Genomic DNA, 17,286 nt, shown 5'->3' on the forward strand with positions numbered 1-17,286 from the left:
TGTGAATATTAGTCGATACATTTACATTCAGTTGGCACAAATCACTCTGATTTACTTAACAGCCGTCTTTTCACTGCTGCACTGAACAAGAAGACTGTAGTAACATGCAAACACAGTAGCATTAAATGTCTGCACATTTATGTAGAATCACCCAAAAACATGGGTTAAAACAACTCTATTTGCTTTTGTAAGAGCAAATGAAAAAAAATCACATTTTTACCAGAGTTTGTTGTCATCATGTTAAAGTTTCTCTCCTTGTTAAGCCACTGTCAGGTTCTCAACAAAAATATCTATTTCAGAATAAAGCATACAATTGTTTGGCATTTTACGATTGCCTGGGTTTTTGTTGACTCTCCATTTGACCATGTGCTTCATCATTTACTCACCAATGTCCTTGGATTTTTTTTAAAAATTTCCAATTCAAACTAGGGTACAATACCAAACTAGATAAAATTTAGCTTCAGTAATTTCTCCACATTCTTCAGTTTTCCCCTTGTCTGGTTGGAATGAATCAGTAAAGTCTGTCAGGGAGCCAAGGAGCATGCATTGCCCTACACAGCAAAACCCTGCAAGGCAGTTTTAGTTGTAAAAAATTCAATAGAAAGCTGAACCAGGATTTGTACATTCAGACCCAGACTTCAACCACCTGTTATCCTGTAAATATTCACAACTTCATGACTGAAGCAAGGCTAGAAAATGGAAGTAACCTTCAAATAGGTTATTAGAAGTAGCTCAGTCACAGTAAAAACATTACTACCCCTAAGGCACTTAGGAGTCAGGAATGACCCTTTACTTAGCCATCAATGTGTCCACCTCACTCTGCAGCACTCTTCAGCTCACAATGTGAAGATTTCAGAATGTCAGTGAAACCACCTCAGCTACACGCATTTCCCTTCTGCTACCTGATCAAGATAAAAACTATACGATTGATTATAAGGCTCATCATCATCTCCTCCTTTTTAACCACACTACGTTTTGCTGTTTAATGATAAGAATCTAATACTATGTTTATGTATCAATCACCAGAGCACTGCTACACTTCTCCTGATTCACTCAAAGAAAAATAAACATCCATGAACAGACAGACAAGTCAAATAAAATCATGGTCAGACTGAGGGAGCTCAAAGTGAAATGAATGGGGATAAAGACTTAGAGTGGGCTGACTTCACTTGAAGACTTGACTTTGGCGCCCCCCTTTGAATAAAGTGACACCTCTAAGGCTCAGTCTCATTCCTGACTTTTACTCCTACTCCTCATTTTGTAGTGCCCCCTTGCTTTTAAGGACAGAGTTACAAGAGGTAGTAGGAAAATCTCCACTGACAAACCCTTCAAGTGTCTGATACGTCATCAGAAGTTATCAAAGATACGTATGTAAAAAGACACAATGATGTTACTGACATTCCTATGATGAGCCATTTCTTTAAATGCTTGTTTGAAATAAAGGGATCATACTTTGTTGACACAACATTCAATTAAGATATGTTGTTACAGTTTCTAATTCTCAGCTAAACTATTGATAATTGTACATTTCTTCTGATACTTAAACAGCAATTTTACCTATGATTCACAAGGCATTCTGGGAGATTTACCATGACTCTGGCCCCTGAAAAATTCTGTTTAAAGGGCCATGTACCCCTTTGTTCCAACAAGAGTCAGGACACCCTACCCCAGGCACAAACACGCAAAATGTTGGTTAGGGTGAAGTGGTAGGAGCAAGATGTGTACTGGGACTGAGCCTTGTTCTTTACTGTAAATATATTCAGTGGAAAATGTACAAAAAAAATCATGGTTAAAGACATTTAAAATGACTTCATTTCAAAAGTCAGTGTAGTTGCTGATGGTCTTCTCTGTTTTAGTTGGACATAAAGAGGTATCAGGATTATTATCTGTTTCATAACCAGATAAAAACTCCTCACAGGAGCTTTAAATTCATTATTTTTTACTTGGACACAGCTTTACGTGTCGACAGGGTTTGAGTATTTTTAACATTATGTTTGTAATCTTTAATTAAATAGGACAAAATTAGAAAAAGGCGTTTGCGTCTTAAAATGAAGGCTCTAGAAAGTGTGAAGCTGTTGATGGTTTTCCAGTACCATCATACCAAATCAGACATGTTGCTGTAAGAGATTATAAACACCGTAGTGTTCTCATATGAAAAGTTGTGTTTCTGAGTCTTCTTGGGGCTGAAAATTAGAAATGTCTGTTATTTTACTTACTGCTCAAAGAATATTTTTATGAAGCCTTACTGACTGGATACAACAAATTAAAATATTAAAACTATCAGAGATTTATGACATCATAAAATAAACCAACTTGCTCAAAGTATCACGATAAATCACAGAATACTGAATCACAACCCCGACATCATGACTTTTTTGTATTGCAAGTCTAGCCAAACAACACGCCGCAATTCAAATAATCCTACAACAGAAACAGTCAAATTAATTAATGGATGAGAAAATTTATCAATCTAAATTTTGTTATCTTTAATACTTACAAATAGCTAATTACAGATTCCTAATGCAAAACATCGTCTGATTAAAGACACATGTCTGATGACTAATCCATAATGATCTTTATAATAATTCATTATTGATTAATTAGGTGAAGTCCTCTAAGATGTTTTGGCTTAAAGAGATAAAATATTACAGGCTTGTGTTTTGGAGTCTCATCTTTCCCACAGTAAACTTCCTGCTTCATTTTGTTACAGGTGGCTCTTGTTTCTGCCCTCTGCTCTACTTGGCTCAGCCACCCCGCAGTATGTGTGCTCTAACTATAGAAACTGTGACTCTCTGTGAAGACGGTGTGCCCCCACCAATACTGCTGGAACTGTCTCAGTCAGTGAAATAAAAAAACCAAACAACTAGCCCCAAGTTTGAAACTCCTACATGTATACAAACATTGATATGTTAGATCTTTATGAACTTATGATCATGTGTTGAGGTAAAGAAAAATACTTAGAATGTGATATGATGCCTCTAACAAAAAATCTGCTGATGCATATTTCCAGTCAAGTTAGTCCATTAGCATAAAATGCTACAACTCAAGAGAGGAGTGTTAAATGAAAAATTCATTATTAGGATATTTTTTCTAAGATCAGTCAAAATCCCAACAAGTGCACGCTGCAACAGCAACACAATCAGCAATATGGAAGACAATATCTGTAAACTGTGTATGTGATTGTGTGTGGATGTAGTGTCATGACGGGCCTGGCAGAAAAAAAAACACAAACACCTTTAGATAAAATAAAATCCAAAACCACTAAAAAGATTGCTCATGTTAGCAACAGCTCAAACACAGAAACAACAGAGTTAACTTAATAAGATGATGACAGACTGCTGCATATTAAATCCTACAGGTGTGTCTACAGAGGAGTTATGTTTGTTTTCGCATTAAGCAACTTAAAAGAAGCCTTACGAGGGTTTCACAAGTCTGTCTGTTGAGAGGGGTTTGAAGTGAAACTATTTGATCACCTTCATTAATACTTCAGGCAACAAATCTATATGTCACAATCAACATCTTGGTAAAAAGCCAGTCATATAACTACAGAGAACACCAACAAGCTAATCAGGGCACTCTTTAAACTTAACATCAGTTGGCATTGGCGTCAAACATAGCTCATGTGTTTGCTTGCACAGAAGCTAAACAACAATGAAAAGTCTGGCCCACAAAAATACTAGCCTCAAAGTGATTGCAGTAAATCCTACTCAAACAAAAAACTGAATATTTGACCACAGTTGTGCTGCTTCTGTCTCTGTGCCGGGCAACATCTTTGCTCAGAAGTCAAACCTTTGTGCTTTCACATACAAACATTATATAATCTAATATATAACTAGCTTATTATCTAGCCTTTGGTACAATTCCTCAAGAAAAAAACAACCTCACTCACAAACGCAAAAAAAAAAAAAAAAAGAAAAAAAAAATCAAATCTCAAGGGGCATTCTACCTAATATTGGATCAAATGCATCCTAAATTTTGATGCATGGCAACTTGCATTGCTTGTCAGTTTTAGGCAAAGGCAGTTGGGAGATGCTGTGTGTGTGTGTGTGTGTCTAAGTGTGTTTCAGTGTGCGAAACCCTCTGATTGGCTAAAACACTCACAGGCCTGCTCCACTATCACAGGAGCTTTATGTGTACACAAGTAAATAAGGGGGCATATTGCACTTAGATGTACATAACAACAGTGTGTACAGGTACTTGGTATTATTCAGAAAAACCTCACGCCTACAGGGTGTGTTGCACCCCATGTTGCACACAAATAAAGTGAGAGAACACAACGTATTCCCCTTGCATCCTGAGCTGGTGTGCGTTTACTTCTACCCAACACACACCTGTCACTCTCCAGCCTCCTGTGTTTCTGTTCAGGGAGTGTGCTGTCGCCCTCAGTAGCGATATTATCGGTTAGTAGAGCCCATCTCATCCAGCGCCTTCAGAAGAATCTGTGTGAGGTCAAATGTAGTGAAGCTGATTCCCACCGCCATGGGTCCTTTAACCCAGTTCATGCTGAGACCTTTGTAGAGTCCACGGATCACTCCCTCCTCAGACACAATCTCCCTAATGGTGCCCAAGATCGTACCGTACGTGTGACCCGTGACCCCCGCAGTCTGCATCCGGCGTCGCACAACGTCCAGAGGGTAAGAAGCCGACTGGCTAATAAGACCAGCGCAGGCTCCAAATGCCATACGCTCATAGGAGTACGGCTGTGGACGCCCACTTTTCTCTGTCAAAGGAGAACGAAGCAACACTTAAGACACATGAAAGGTAAATACATGGAAGAAAAGACTGGGTTAGAGATAAATCCTCAGAGACATTTAGACTCACCTGCATGTACCTTCTTCAGTGACTCATAGGTGAAGAAGCTGAGACCAGCATAGGGCACAACACCCATCAGGGTAGGAGTAAAGCCTCGATATAAAGTCTTCATACCCTCTTCTCTTGATATCCGCACAAACACGTGAAGAATGTTACTGTACCTACAAAGTGGAGACAAAATGTAAATAAACACCAGAATGAAGTTGGAAGTAAAGTTGTGCAGAGAAAGGATCTTCTTCTTGGTTTCACTACAGATATTCAAAATGAAATTAAAAGTATGATTTCTCCCCTGAAACGCTACAGTCCACACAGCACAATCACACACAATCACAGCACGCTCCTTTGGAAAATTGGGCATGAATTCCTAAAGTAACATACAAAATGTTGAAAAATTTCCCAGGAAAGAGGCTGCTCTCATTGCCAACAGGCACGTCTCACTCCATATGAATGACCATGGTTTCAGAACAGGATCTCCAAAAAGTGTGGAAAGATGAGCTCATGCGGTGCCAACTGATTTTTGGCCACTCGGCAAACACAGGTTTAATTTGATAACTCTTTGTGACGGTATTTTATCTAGGGATACAACTACTCAAGTACTTGAACATTCCCCTTCAAAAGTATTGGAACGGTGAGGCCAATTCCTTTATTTCTGCTATAGACTAAAAACATTTGGGTTTGACATCAAAACATGAATATGAGACAAGAGATCAACATTTTAGCTTTTAATTTCAGGTATTTACATCTGGATCTGATACACAACGTAGAAGATAGCACCTTTTGTTTGAACCCACCCATTTTTCAAGTGAGCAAAAGTACTGGAACATGTGACTGACAGGTGTGATTTGTTGACCAGGTGTCTCCTATTACACTAGTTTTTCAAACAACAAATGAATGTCTACGCTCAGTTTCAGATTTGGGTTTTGACTGTGCAGACTGCATGTATAGTTAGAGGTGTGACCAACATGAAAACCAGAAAGCTGTCTATGGGTGAAAACAAGCAATTATGATGCTGGGAGAAGATGTAAACTCAATCAGAGCTATTGCATAAAAATTGCCCATTGCCAGTAAAACCATTTGGAACGTCCTGAAGAAGAAAGAAACCACTGGTGTACTCAGTAACAGACATCAAACAGAACTAAAGTACAGAGGCTACACCAGACGATGCAAACTACTCATTTGCAAAAAAATCAGGAAGGCCAGGCTAGAATTTGTCAAAAAATACAGAGATGAGCCTCAAAAGTCACACTAGTCTCCTTTTTACACGGTCACTCGTTTAATCTGGGCAGATTTACACATGTACCATATTCCTTCCATGTCTTTATGATGAATTTAACTGAACTCTGGGAATGTTGAGTGCCTTTGAATTTTTTTGTATCCATCCCCTGACTTATACTTTTCAATAACCTTTACTCTGAGTTACTTGGAGTGTTCTTCTATATTCATGGTGTAATGGTGGCCAGAAATACTGACTAACTAGTGACTGGACCTTCCAGACACAGGTGTCTTTATACTAAAATCAGTTGAGATGCATTCACTTCACTCAGGTGACCCAGATTTAACTAAACTACTAGCACCAATTTGCTGGACCTCTGTTGAATTAGGTCTGTCCCTCTAAAGGGGGTTAATATTTATGCAATCACTTACTCTACCTTACATATTTTTGTTTAATGGGCATTACTTTGTACAAATTGCTTTTCAAGGTTTTTTGTCCAAAAATCCACATTATTTGATTATGACTGATTTATAAAACCAATAAAAGGGTAAATTATTCAAGGGGGTGAATATTTTCATAGGTACTGTATATTTTCATGGTAAAACGTAATCCATTACTTGTTCATTAAGTAATAAGATTATTCAACATTCAAACTAAGATGAACTTACATTTCCTTTGGCGTTACAGCCATCCTAGCTCTCACCATATCCAGTGGATAGGTCAACATGGAAGCTGTGGTACCTGCCATAGACCCTGCCAGAAACCTCTGTAAAGGAGGTAGAGCTCTGAAAGACAGAAACAAACAAGTAGAGGTTTATTCACCCTTTTCACTACTTCATGATAAAAAAATTGAGTGAGCTTATGAAACTCAATGTCAAAACATATTCTGTAAAGACTAAAGATGGGCCAGAAGAGTAGAAACTCTTCAGAGTAAAAGATCTAAACTTTTACAATCTGATACCTACTTGCCCTGAAAGCCGTAGTAGCCTCCCAGCAGCCCCTTGAATTGCTCGTGTGCACAGAATTGAATGGCAGCATATGGGATGACTCGCACCATGGTGGCAGAATTCCCCCTCCATAGGCTGAAGAAGCCTTCTTTCAGGTATGTGCGGTAGATTAACCTGTAGGCCTCCTATAATTCAGTATGAATATAAAACAAAAACATTCTCATGGTCAGACTGTACCATACTGAAATGAGAAGCACATCCTACCATCAATATGGGATCAAATATACCTTGGCTGAGAATCTTGCTGAAGACACTGAAAAACAAAACATGAGAAAATACATAAACAATGTGTACAGGGTTTTGTGGGTGTGAGCAGTCAGATATTTTATCATAGCTATAAATTGAAGTGCAATAAACATAAACACTACATATAATCTTTAATTGGACCAATGTGGGCATTCTAAAAGCAGAATCCATTTTTAGGTCATCCGTCTCCAACTTGCCTTGAAATATTATTTTAGTTCGGTCCAATGGGGCAACAGCAGTCTTGGCCACAGCTCCTGCTAAAGCCCCTGAGAAGAGCGAGGTGAGGACTGACCGAGTTTGGTTGAGACCCTAAACACAGATGGAAGAACTGCATTTAAGGTCACAAACAGGGACAGAGAGAATCTTGTAAAAACGGCATCATTACATGAACAAAGTTGTGTTTGAGATACTGTTGATCATTAAGCCAGAGTTGCGCAACAACACATCAGAATAACACAGAGGGGACGGGTTGTCCTAAAATGAACCAGAGACAAAAGGCAGCTTCAGCAGACAGAGATCAGCTCCGTTACTGACTGATATACAGAATTAGAGCGCAGACTCTGAAATAGAATCAGAAGCTTTTGGTTTAGAGCAGCTTAAACATTAAAGTATGCCCCAATGAACACAGATAGATACAGATGGACAAGAATTATACATTAAGAGTAAAATAAGACCAAAAGGAATACTTACACAGACTGATAAATGAACATGCAAAACTAAACAGGAAAAAAGTAGTTTCAGTAAAAGGATAACAAGACCAGGTTAAAACCTAGTATATGGCAGACCACCATTATATATGGGATGCCTGTTGAAATGCCTGACTGAATTATGTGTTTTGACAGAGTGATTGTGCAGTGTGTAATTGTGCTGTCCCTTATGTCTCTGGGTTGAGAATTGAAGGATCCCAAAAATTTAAAAGACAAGACACTGTCAGCAGTAAATAGATAACCTTACATGCCACATAGACTGTTTCATATATACACTGCATAAATATATTTCACATTTACCTGTTAAAGCTCCTACAGAAAATTTTCAGGAAGGGCTGGACTTTTCCAAAAATTCTCAAAAAGTAATTGAAAGAACGTTCTGCCTGTCACATTCATGACGGGCCAATCGGAGCGACGACAAGACAAAATGACGTTGTGTGTTTTATATTATGAGTTGGTACATTATCAGGCAACCTCACACTAGGCAATTTGTACTGTGCCCAAGCACATTCAATCCCCAAAGTCCAGTTTGTCTGACAAGTATGACTACTTGTACTGTACTTTTCCTTGGCCCTGGTACTGCTGGAGATGGTAGGCTTTGGCACAGCTGCTCATGCATGAGCACAAGCACAGATAAGCAACATGGACATGGGGTATAATCCATGTGATTGTTCCACTCAATAATTATCCAGGAGGTTAGAGGGCTACATCTGACCAAAACAACTGAAAATACACCACAAAGGGAGTGAGTTAAGATCTGTGTTGTTTTCCATTGTGCTGACTCTGAGACTGTGCTTTGTATAAACTACAGTTATGCCATCGTTATATGATGTGTACAAGAGGTAACCATGCTAGAAAAGTGAGTGCAGGCGACTGAGAGGGGTGGGGGCGGTCGTGCTTCGGCACAGTGTGGGGCAACTATGCCTGGTCTGAGTCCCTAAGAGTCTTACCTCATAGCTGGATTCTGACTGACTGGAGGAGGCCAGCGGCAGCCTGTCTCCCTGTGTGAGTGATGCCCGTTGTTCCTGGACTCCATTCCCCATTCCCAAGGATTACACACGGCTGTCACTGAGCGCACTCATGAATTCAACCACCAGGGGGGAAGGGGAGAAGGAAGCACTAGACGCTGAGAGCTATAGAGAAGAGAAAGAGGGAGAGAGGTCACAGTGAGATAGAGAGGTCATTCTGAGGGTAAAATCTGTCCTAAATTTAAAACAACTGACAGGACATTCAGTCAGCTCAGCTTTGTCTCGTGTTACTCTCTGACAAATTTGTCAGGATCAAGTGACAAGAATGACTCTGAATCTGTGAGGATCAGTCATGCAAACATTTGATATTTGATTTAACACATTTAACAACTCTAATTTTGGCATTGTGTGTTGATCAAAGCATTTAACCCTGATGTTATGTAAACTCGGGAACAAAGAAGTCTATCCTTGCTCAGCACAGTCCTGTCAGCTGACCAAGGCCGTTTATCTTTAAACAGGAAACTATAAATACAACACTGACCTGTAGTAAACAGTTGCCTGGAGGATAATCTAGTTACCTTTAATCAACTGCTGCACCTATGACTGCTATATAAAGATGCTGAGCCAAGTAGAACTACTTCTACCCACAGACAGAAAACTACAGATACAGCAGAGTTGAAGTGTTGTAGGTGAAAGGTGCGTGTCTGAGCCTCTCCCTTACTAACAAATCAGACAACCACATCTCTGTAGGGACATCTTTGCCTCTTTTTTTAACAAAAACACACACGAGAGGAAACCTTAAGGGAGGACATATCTGTGGGAGGTCTGCCCACATTCACAATGATGTCTGCATGTTTTTAGAGAGCTAATGATTTTACTGGACAAATCAGACATTGGTGCAACCTTCAACCTTTAACAGGATCACCATCTGCTTTTAATTAGACAACATTCACAGACAAGCATGTCTGAACCAACTTTAGCAGTCACAAAATCTTACATTACATGCAACAAATACACAACCTGTACAACAACAGTACAGAAACGTTCCCTGTGTTCACTTATTAATCTGTGATTTGATTTTAGGAAAATTTAGAGATTTATTTCCATGGAGATGTTGCAATTATACTGTAAATTAGCTTTTTTTTCCCACTAACTTTTTTTGATAAATAAACTTTCAGTTCAGTGTGACAACAATTTAATTTATGGATAATTCGCAACAAATCAAAAATTATCAAGGATGCTGTGCTTGTGATAAATAACATCTCACGGCAAATAGCTATATCAGAGGTAAACTGGATTTTTCAAACTAATGCTGAGGTAAATATCTGAGTGTTTTTAAACTCCATTACCATACAATTGCTCTTTTTTACATACATTTTCTTCTCCTTATCTTTGCCAGGGCAACAGTAGTAGCAAGCTAAGCAAGCTCACCCAAACATCTCTCTCCACTAACATTTTCTAGCTCCTCCTCGAGGATCCCGAGGCAGCCCCAGGCCAGAAGAGAAGAGATACAGTATGCAATCCCTCAAGTAAACATATTTGCATTTTTCATACATGTGATACAAAAGTTGTGCTACAGGCTGGTGATAACAGAACTGTGGCCAAGATAATATGCATGCCATTTAAGAGTTGACAGTTGACTTGCTGACTTCTTCTAATAAAAGTAATAAACTACTTGAACTAATTTTTGTCCTGTTATCATTCACTTTAATCAGAGGTGGGCAACTGCCAGCTTGCGGCCACATGCAGCCCCCCACATCAGTTAATGGGTCCTGAAAGTTAATTTCAAATATCAGTCAATTGTCAACATGCAGAAAACTTGACAAAATCTGATATAAAGGCATTCAAAATATAAATATTTCCATAACAGTCTTTGATTACTAGTATAGTTCAGTTCTTTGCAAGAAATATGAAATAATTAATGTATACATTAAATGCATTTAAAAATAGAAATGTAAGAAAAATATACTTAAATAACCAGTCCATACGGTGTTTATTGCTTTGGAAACATAGCCTTAATTAGCTTGAATCCTGTGTTTAATTCATTAAACCAAGTATTTGTGTTTGTATTTGAGCTTGAAAATACACATTCTAGGGTGCAGATGGCCTAGTGGTTAGATGGCACAGGTGGCCTGGGTTCAAGTCCAGCCTGTGGCTCCTTTACTGCATGTCTCGACCGCGCTCCCTCATCCCTCTTTCCTATTCTATTCCATCCACAGTTCTCCTCTGCTAAGAAAGACCTAAATATACCCAAAATATATCTTTAAAAAAAAAAAGAAGATGTAAATTTTTGTGAAATACATTCTAATAAAAAAATGCATCTGTTCTTTTAGTTGGGTTAAAAGTTTCGTTAAATTCAAAGTGTCCTTTAATTTGTATCAATCTGGCACTCTGGCAGTGAGGATACATTTTAATGTGGCCCTCTCAGTAACCAAAGTTGTCCATTCCTGACTTAAACGGAAACCGCTATCCAATCTGCAAAAATTTTAGAACAGCTGAAACCAGTTCTGTCTTGAACTGTATGAAGCATAGAGAAACAGTGAATCTCAAAGGTAACTGAAGTAGCAAATGATATGGGTTTATTTGGTCAAAAGTTCCTAATCAGAAAATTGTAGGAAATTCCCTGACCTATTTATCTTCTACTCATTTGTTGATCTAGATTTTTCAGCTAGATTAATCCCTTGAATGACACCCTGCTGCCCTGCAAAGATTCAAACAAAACAAGCTGGAGAAAACGCTCAGTGGGACAGGAGAGCAAACAGAGGGTCTGTTGAAAAGCTTGGTAGTCATGGGCAACTAATACTGGCATTGGTACAACAGGGCTTCGAGCCAGATCCTCAAATGAGCACTTAGACCCCTTATGTATCCCCCTTTCACCTCACCACTGTCTTTCCAAACAAGACGTCACTTATCCCTCCACGCAGCTTCCAACCTAGTGCATATCACCTTACAGTTCCTTGTTCCTGAACACCAACTGTGTTAGGTGTGTCACAGGCTTGGCTGCAGATGCAAGATTTTCTCCCCACTTGCCACTCATGATCCAATATCCAATTTTGCTGTCAGGCACATGCTATATATAATCGAGGATGTAACCCTGTGCAATTAATTGTTGCTGTTCTTTCTGCAGGGCTACCAACATTGTACCCCAGATCTTTTTTAAGAAATAAAATGAAAGAAATAGTTGAAGAAGGTGCACAGAGGACCAACTGAATGCATACTGGAACTAATATTTTACTTATTATGAATAAACAGATTATATTATTCAATTAACAACTAAGGGTGTGAAATTACATTCAGTAAAATTCTAGGTCAATATAAAACTTTGTGGTAATTTTGAGATATCCAAAGTAATATAATAACCAGTGGCCTGACACATTAAGAGGTCATTTACCATTATCAAACATTCAAGTTACAAAATTTTAGGAAAAATAGATGTAATGCTTCAAATTTAAGTTTTCAGGGCAACATTGCTCTTATATAAAACACTGAAAATAAAAAAAATCCTTCCATTCAGCCTTTATGTTTGACTAATAAATTCAATAGTATTTTATTGTTTTATCTTAAGTGATTAATTCAATGTAGCCTAATTAATCTTCTATCCATCTGGGCATTCAGTTATGACGTTTGTGTGTTGCTGGGGTGAATTGCATTGCAAAATGAGGTGCAGTCATTTTCTCCTCTCCTGGTTTTGTAATATTAGCCAGTAGTTTTATAATGGTTCTATATTACATTTAATTTGCATGTTACCATTTAAATTAATTCTAGTTGTGATACACTGGCAATGCATACACGCCACCAGTATTTTAATTTAGCTATATAAGTTTAAATTAGGACATTTATTCGTAAAAAAAAAAAAATCCCCATGTTACTCCCTCTATCTGACTAGCTGCTGGAGCACCCTCCAATCTTGTCGAAACTTGTCACCCTTTAAAACCTTGCCGTCCTTTGAAGCCAGCTAGCTGCCACTGGGTTTAAACACGTCATTTCTTACCTTATGAAGATGACACCAACTCTGAGATTTCCACAGCTTTGGTATTCCTAACTCGGTTTGTTGCAAGCTCTTCAGGACCTGATTCTAAGTTAGCAAACAGCAGGTCAAGTAACGGTAGCCAGCTAGCAGTTAGCTTACCGATACATCACGTTTTTGTTAGCGTTACTTTCGTCGACAGCGTTTTTGCAATTTTAATAACATGAGTGTTAATATAAATATGTCTTCTGTTATTGAAAGTACTGTCTTATACGAATTTCTTAAATTAAGCAGCCCTGCACTGACTTCCAGTGACAAACAGCGTCTGTGCTGTTTATGCCGTTACTACTCCTGTCAGCGACGATAGCTTGACCACAGTCAGGTTTGACAAGGACGAGCGCGTAGCATTGTGGGAAATGAAGTCCGGGCGGGAAGAGGCGTGTTTGGATAGGTCGGTTAGAGGGGCGTAAGTATGTCTCTATACAGTATTTGGGCGTGAGCAAAGAAAGACTGGGCAGTTGTATTTTGACGATTAAATCAGAAGAATCAAAAATTGATAAAAACAAAAAAAAAATTATCTAAACAATTTGAAATTATTCTTTCACATTCTGAAGTTTTATTTATTTTCCTGTTAGTTGCTTGTATGTCTATTGTAATTTTAGTTTTACTACGTATGATGCACTCAGAGTTGTTTGACGAATGATTTGTGTTTAAATATTTAAAATAAAGTTTGGATTTATACAAATGGTATTTTGTCCAATTTGTCTTGACTGTAAAGTGTTAAAGAACGTATTTCTCAGTCACAACAGTTATTCGATAAGAACTCACACAACCACAAAACACGATAACAGTGAAGCAAGGAGAGTTTTATCATAGCCATGCAGAAAACACAAGTCAAGGTTTTAACTGGTATGCCATCCATTACTTAATCCAGCTGTACACAGTAATAAAGCATATAAAAATAGAAAGAAAATGGCTTAAATTTAAATAGATACTGAGTAAGGCATTAACTGCATGTTCAATTTTAGCTAACTGTATGACTGAATAGGGGAAAGCAATCTGCACAAAATGGTACAGTTGAAGTACTTGCATAGCAGCAAATATATTTATATTCATCCATGGCACACAACCAAAAGACACACACAGAAAACAAGTATTAGAAATAACAGCTAGCAAAACAAGCATGACTTTTTGTGTTGATTAAAAAAGTCTGGAGTTTATTCAACCTCTTAAAAGGTCTTAAGTGGGACTGACAGCTTTCTCCTCAGCCTTTTCAGTAACAGCTACATTTTTACAAATATCTCCAGCTAGGAAGTTGCATGTACTAGCACTCTTGGTCATCACAACACTTTTTCTGCCCATCTTTTTTATTTCAGGCACACTCATGGTATGTAAGTGTATATTTTTTCAGCGATGTTCTCCACTCTCAGTGTGTGAGGCTGCCATGTTTGCCGGTCCACAATTCTCTGAGCTCCACCTGGCATCCCAGATCTCTCAGAGCTGCTTTACCAACATCGCCACAGTCATGATGGGTCTGCAGCGCTTGAGCTATTAGGGCCTCTGCTCCCATCTCCAGGATTGGCTGACTGTAGTTTCGCATCCGTGAAACCAGGTTCCTCATCAGCATACACGCTTGTTTCTGTTTATAAAAGAAGAAAACATAGACATCGGAAGATGTCAGCACACAGCCTGCTTTTTCAAGTGAGCCATTAATAATTAACAACCTCATATTACCTGCACATTGACCGCATCAGTATGTGTTTTCATAGCCTGCACGGCTGCCAGGGCGCCTCCATTCTCCATGATGACTTTGCAGTTATTTGGTTTGCGCAAAGCAAGGACAGAGAGACATGCACAGCCCTGCTCACACACCTGCAGTTATAAGCATAATCTTAGGAAACATGCAGCACATATTTATCACTCAAGTATTTTCACTGACAGAAATTTATGTATAAGGAAATGTCTGCACTTAAGCTTTCGGGAATTTTTGATCAGACCTAATCACATCCAAAAATGTGCAAGTATGAAATTAAACTCACAGCTGCGTTGTTCATGTGTCTGTTCATAGCAATAACAATGAGCTGGACTCCACCAGCATTAACAACAGCATCTTTCACATCATCATTTCCTGCTACAGCTCGTATTGCACTCAGGACCTGCCGAACCAACTCCTGCAAAGACAGAACCAGTTTACTGAGCATGGGAACACATGGGAGTTGAACATTTAACTAATTTGTGCCAAATTCTTTGATTGAAAGTTTCTACCGGTGACTCGTAGCTGTCTGCAAGCAGTGTCATCATGAGTTTCAGCCCTCCCAGATCACAGATGTCTTGACAGAACTCATTCCTTACAGCCAGGCGGGATAAAGTGGAACACAGCTCACTCAGGACAGAAGTATCATTGAGGTGAGCTGTGAGGGAAGAACACAAAAATAAGATTTCCATGAATTAAATCAGGGGTTTAAATTCAAAAGAGGTTAGAGTGTTACCTGCTAGATTTACCTTTTGCAGCCTCAATCAAAACCTTTAGTCCATTATGCTCCAGAACAATCATCTTGGCATGCTCATGAGCATGCCCAAAGGTAACTCGCACATCATCATCAAAGGTCATGACCCTGAGAGCTGCAGAGGCCTCTTTAATCAGCTCATTATGCCCACTGTGTTGTGTAGTTGCTCTGGTCAGCAGAGGAAGTATTCCATCTTTCACCAAATCCTGCCTGTTCTGTTCATGTTTCAAACAGCAGTGACGAACAACGCAAATGGCTACACACAACACAGAGGCGTCTGTCTGGTACTTTTTAAGGACATCCAAAAGAAACTGTCGACCCTCTGCATCCAGCAGGTCAGGCTGTCCATCTGTCAGAGCAGCCAGAGCGGACAGGGCGGTCAAAACAGCATCACGCTCCTCCACACTCTTCATGCAGTGAGAAAGGATGACAGGGTAGGCGTCTTTTTGGGCAGCTAGATACCGCTGAGCAAATCCAAGAGAGCAATGCTCAGTGAAGCATTTTAGGTCTGCTGTAACGCTTGCAGTGTCTTCACCAATACGGAGGGAATCTAAAGTCTGGAAGTGAAGAATAGCATGAGTCAGAGTATAATGTTTACAAAGGAGAACGTTTATGCAGAAGAGCTATAGATTTACCTGTAAGACTTCATGTGTTATCTCCTCTTGTTTGTCCTCGGACGATACAGCTGGAACAGCTTTTACTATACAACTGAGGTCCACACCTGTTTCCATTTGTAAGATAAGGGTTAATGCTTTGAAAATGAAAAGAATTCAAAAACAGAAAAGGTAAATGTGATAACAGATAAATGTGCTTACACGGGAGAACAAAAAAATAAGTGTAAAGAGTGGGATAAGTTTTTCAAAAGAGGTTCCTTAAAAAAATAAAAGTTATTCTGTGGCATTAGTTTGAAAGTCCGAAGTGTTTAGGGACTGAATGAATGACAGATTCATAGTTTAAACGGAAAAGTAAAAAAATATTTTTGTCCTTGTCTGTGTGTACTTTTAAGCGTTGGTACTTGACAAATTTGTAAATCATTTTAATAACATAGATTGTACTTCCTTAAACACATGGTATTGAAAAATTTACAAAGTAGCGAAAATGTTGAACCCTGGCCATCTCTCTTCATTGATAAAAGATTTTGAAGGTTTTGGTAGTGCATCTGCCTTATGACCATTACGTATTTAGTATTTGTATAAATGCAAAGGAAATAGACATACTTGTATGACTGGATTTTTATTTGTGTAACTGGCTTGGCTTTATCAATCTGAGTTGACAAGACTGTACATTCATCAGTTTCTATTCATTTCAATCTCCGTTACCTTGAGACTCAAACTGCTCCACAGCCTCCCTCAGAGCCTCCTCAGGATCCATCTCAAACTCCTCCATGTTTTCCCTGACAGCAGCATCAAAGGTTTCCTGTGTGATCCTCCGCCTCGCCATATCTCCAGTCTACAATTAAGAAAATTTAACCACCAAAAGAAGCACCAGCTGTGTTGTTTATCCGTAATATCACGCAGCTTACTGGCTATCATTAGCTATGAGATGTTCTGTTACTGCTCTTGTAGACGGCTATAGCTGTAAAAATACAATGAACAAAGTCCAGCTTTCCTAAGCAGGATTTGTCTGATAATAAACAAAATCACATAAAAACAAGTACAATCACTTAACTGTGAAAACCGCTCAGTCACAGAAAATTTGCTCCACTGTTATGAATGAACCGAGCAAGACTATTGAGTTGCGCAGTGTGCGTAGTTAACTGTGAAGGTGTTTGCAGTCCGCGCGGGGCGTGAATTGTGCGGAACATTTTTAAGTGAATAGTAAACTACGCAAAAGGTTCCCACACACATATCCTCGGTTGG

At 38.9% G+C, this 17,286-nt stretch overlaps 2 protein-coding genes across 3 annotated transcripts; both read right to left on the minus strand.

Annotated features, from left to right (window-relative positions):
* Positions 1 to 1,722: 1,722 nt before the first annotated feature.
* On the minus strand, positions 1,723 to 13,287 carry LOC121520184 (mitochondrial coenzyme A transporter SLC25A42-like). Its single transcript, XM_041803541.1, has 8 exons — positions 12,945 to 13,287; positions 8,936 to 9,118; positions 7,476 to 7,587; positions 7,260 to 7,285; positions 6,991 to 7,157; positions 6,694 to 6,810; positions 4,822 to 4,973; positions 1,723 to 4,720 (listed from the first exon to the last, which is right to left on the minus strand). The coding sequence occupies exons 2-8, from the start codon at positions 9,026 to 9,028 to the stop codon at positions 4,395 to 4,397; spliced, it is 993 nt and encodes a 330-aa protein (XP_041659475.1). The 5' UTR covers positions 9,029 to 9,118; positions 12,945 to 13,287; the 3' UTR covers positions 1,723 to 4,394.
* A 478-nt stretch (positions 13,288 to 13,765) lies between these two features.
* armc6 (armadillo repeat containing 6) lies at positions 13,766 to 17,211 on the minus strand. Of its 2 annotated transcripts, none has more exons than XM_041802529.1 (8): positions 17,096 to 17,211; positions 16,747 to 16,876; positions 16,063 to 16,148; positions 15,423 to 15,984; positions 15,186 to 15,331; positions 14,960 to 15,091; positions 14,655 to 14,792; positions 13,766 to 14,559 (listed from the first exon to the last, which is right to left on the minus strand). In XM_041802529.1, exons 2-8 carry the CDS (start codon positions 16,865 to 16,867, stop codon positions 14,347 to 14,349), a joined length of 1,398 nt encoding a protein of 465 aa, XP_041658463.1. In that variant the 5' UTR covers positions 16,868 to 16,876; positions 17,096 to 17,211; the 3' UTR covers positions 13,766 to 14,346. The 2 variants fall into 2 exon arrangements, with proteins under 2 accessions (XP_041658463.1, XP_041658464.1); XM_041802530.1 differs by lacking the exon at positions 17,096 to 17,211 and adding an exon at positions 16,950 to 17,084.
* Positions 17,212 to 17,286: the final 75 nt, after the last annotated feature.

The sequence above is a fragment of the Cheilinus undulatus genome, linkage group 13 (assembly GCF_018320785.1).
Source record: "Cheilinus undulatus linkage group 13, ASM1832078v1, whole genome shotgun sequence".
Lineage (NCBI taxonomy): Eukaryota > Metazoa > Chordata > Actinopteri > Labriformes > Labridae > Cheilinus > Cheilinus undulatus.

What these genes read in the sequence shown, in the direction of transcription:
- LOC121520184 (XM_041803541.1), bottom strand. Translation starts at nt 9,028, where the DNA reads ATGGGGAATGGAGTCCAGGAACAACGGGCATCACTCACACAGGGAGAC. An exon ending in AACTAAAATAATATTTCAAG is followed by an intron (nt 7,286 to 7,475) that starts GCAAGTTGGAGA and finishes TTTGTTTTTCAG; the next exon opens with TGTCTTCAGCAAGATTCTCA. An exon ending in GCTGTAACGCCAAAGGAAAT is followed by an intron (nt 4,974 to 6,693) that starts GTAAGTTCATCT and finishes TCCACTTTGTAG; the next exon opens with GTACAGTAACATTCTTCACG.
- armc6 (XM_041802529.1), bottom strand. Translation starts at nt 16,867, where the DNA reads ATGGCGAGGCGGAGGATCACACAGGAAACCTTTGATGCTGCTGTCAGG. An exon ending in TTTGATTGAGGCTGCAAAAG is followed by an intron (nt 15,332 to 15,422) that starts GTAAATCTAGCA and finishes CTTCCCTCACAG; the next exon opens with CTCACCTCAATGATACTTCT. An exon ending in CAGACAGCTACGAGTCACCG is followed by an intron (nt 15,092 to 15,185) that starts GTAGAAACTTTC and finishes CTGTCTTTGCAG; the next exon opens with GAGTTGGTTCGGCAGGTCCT.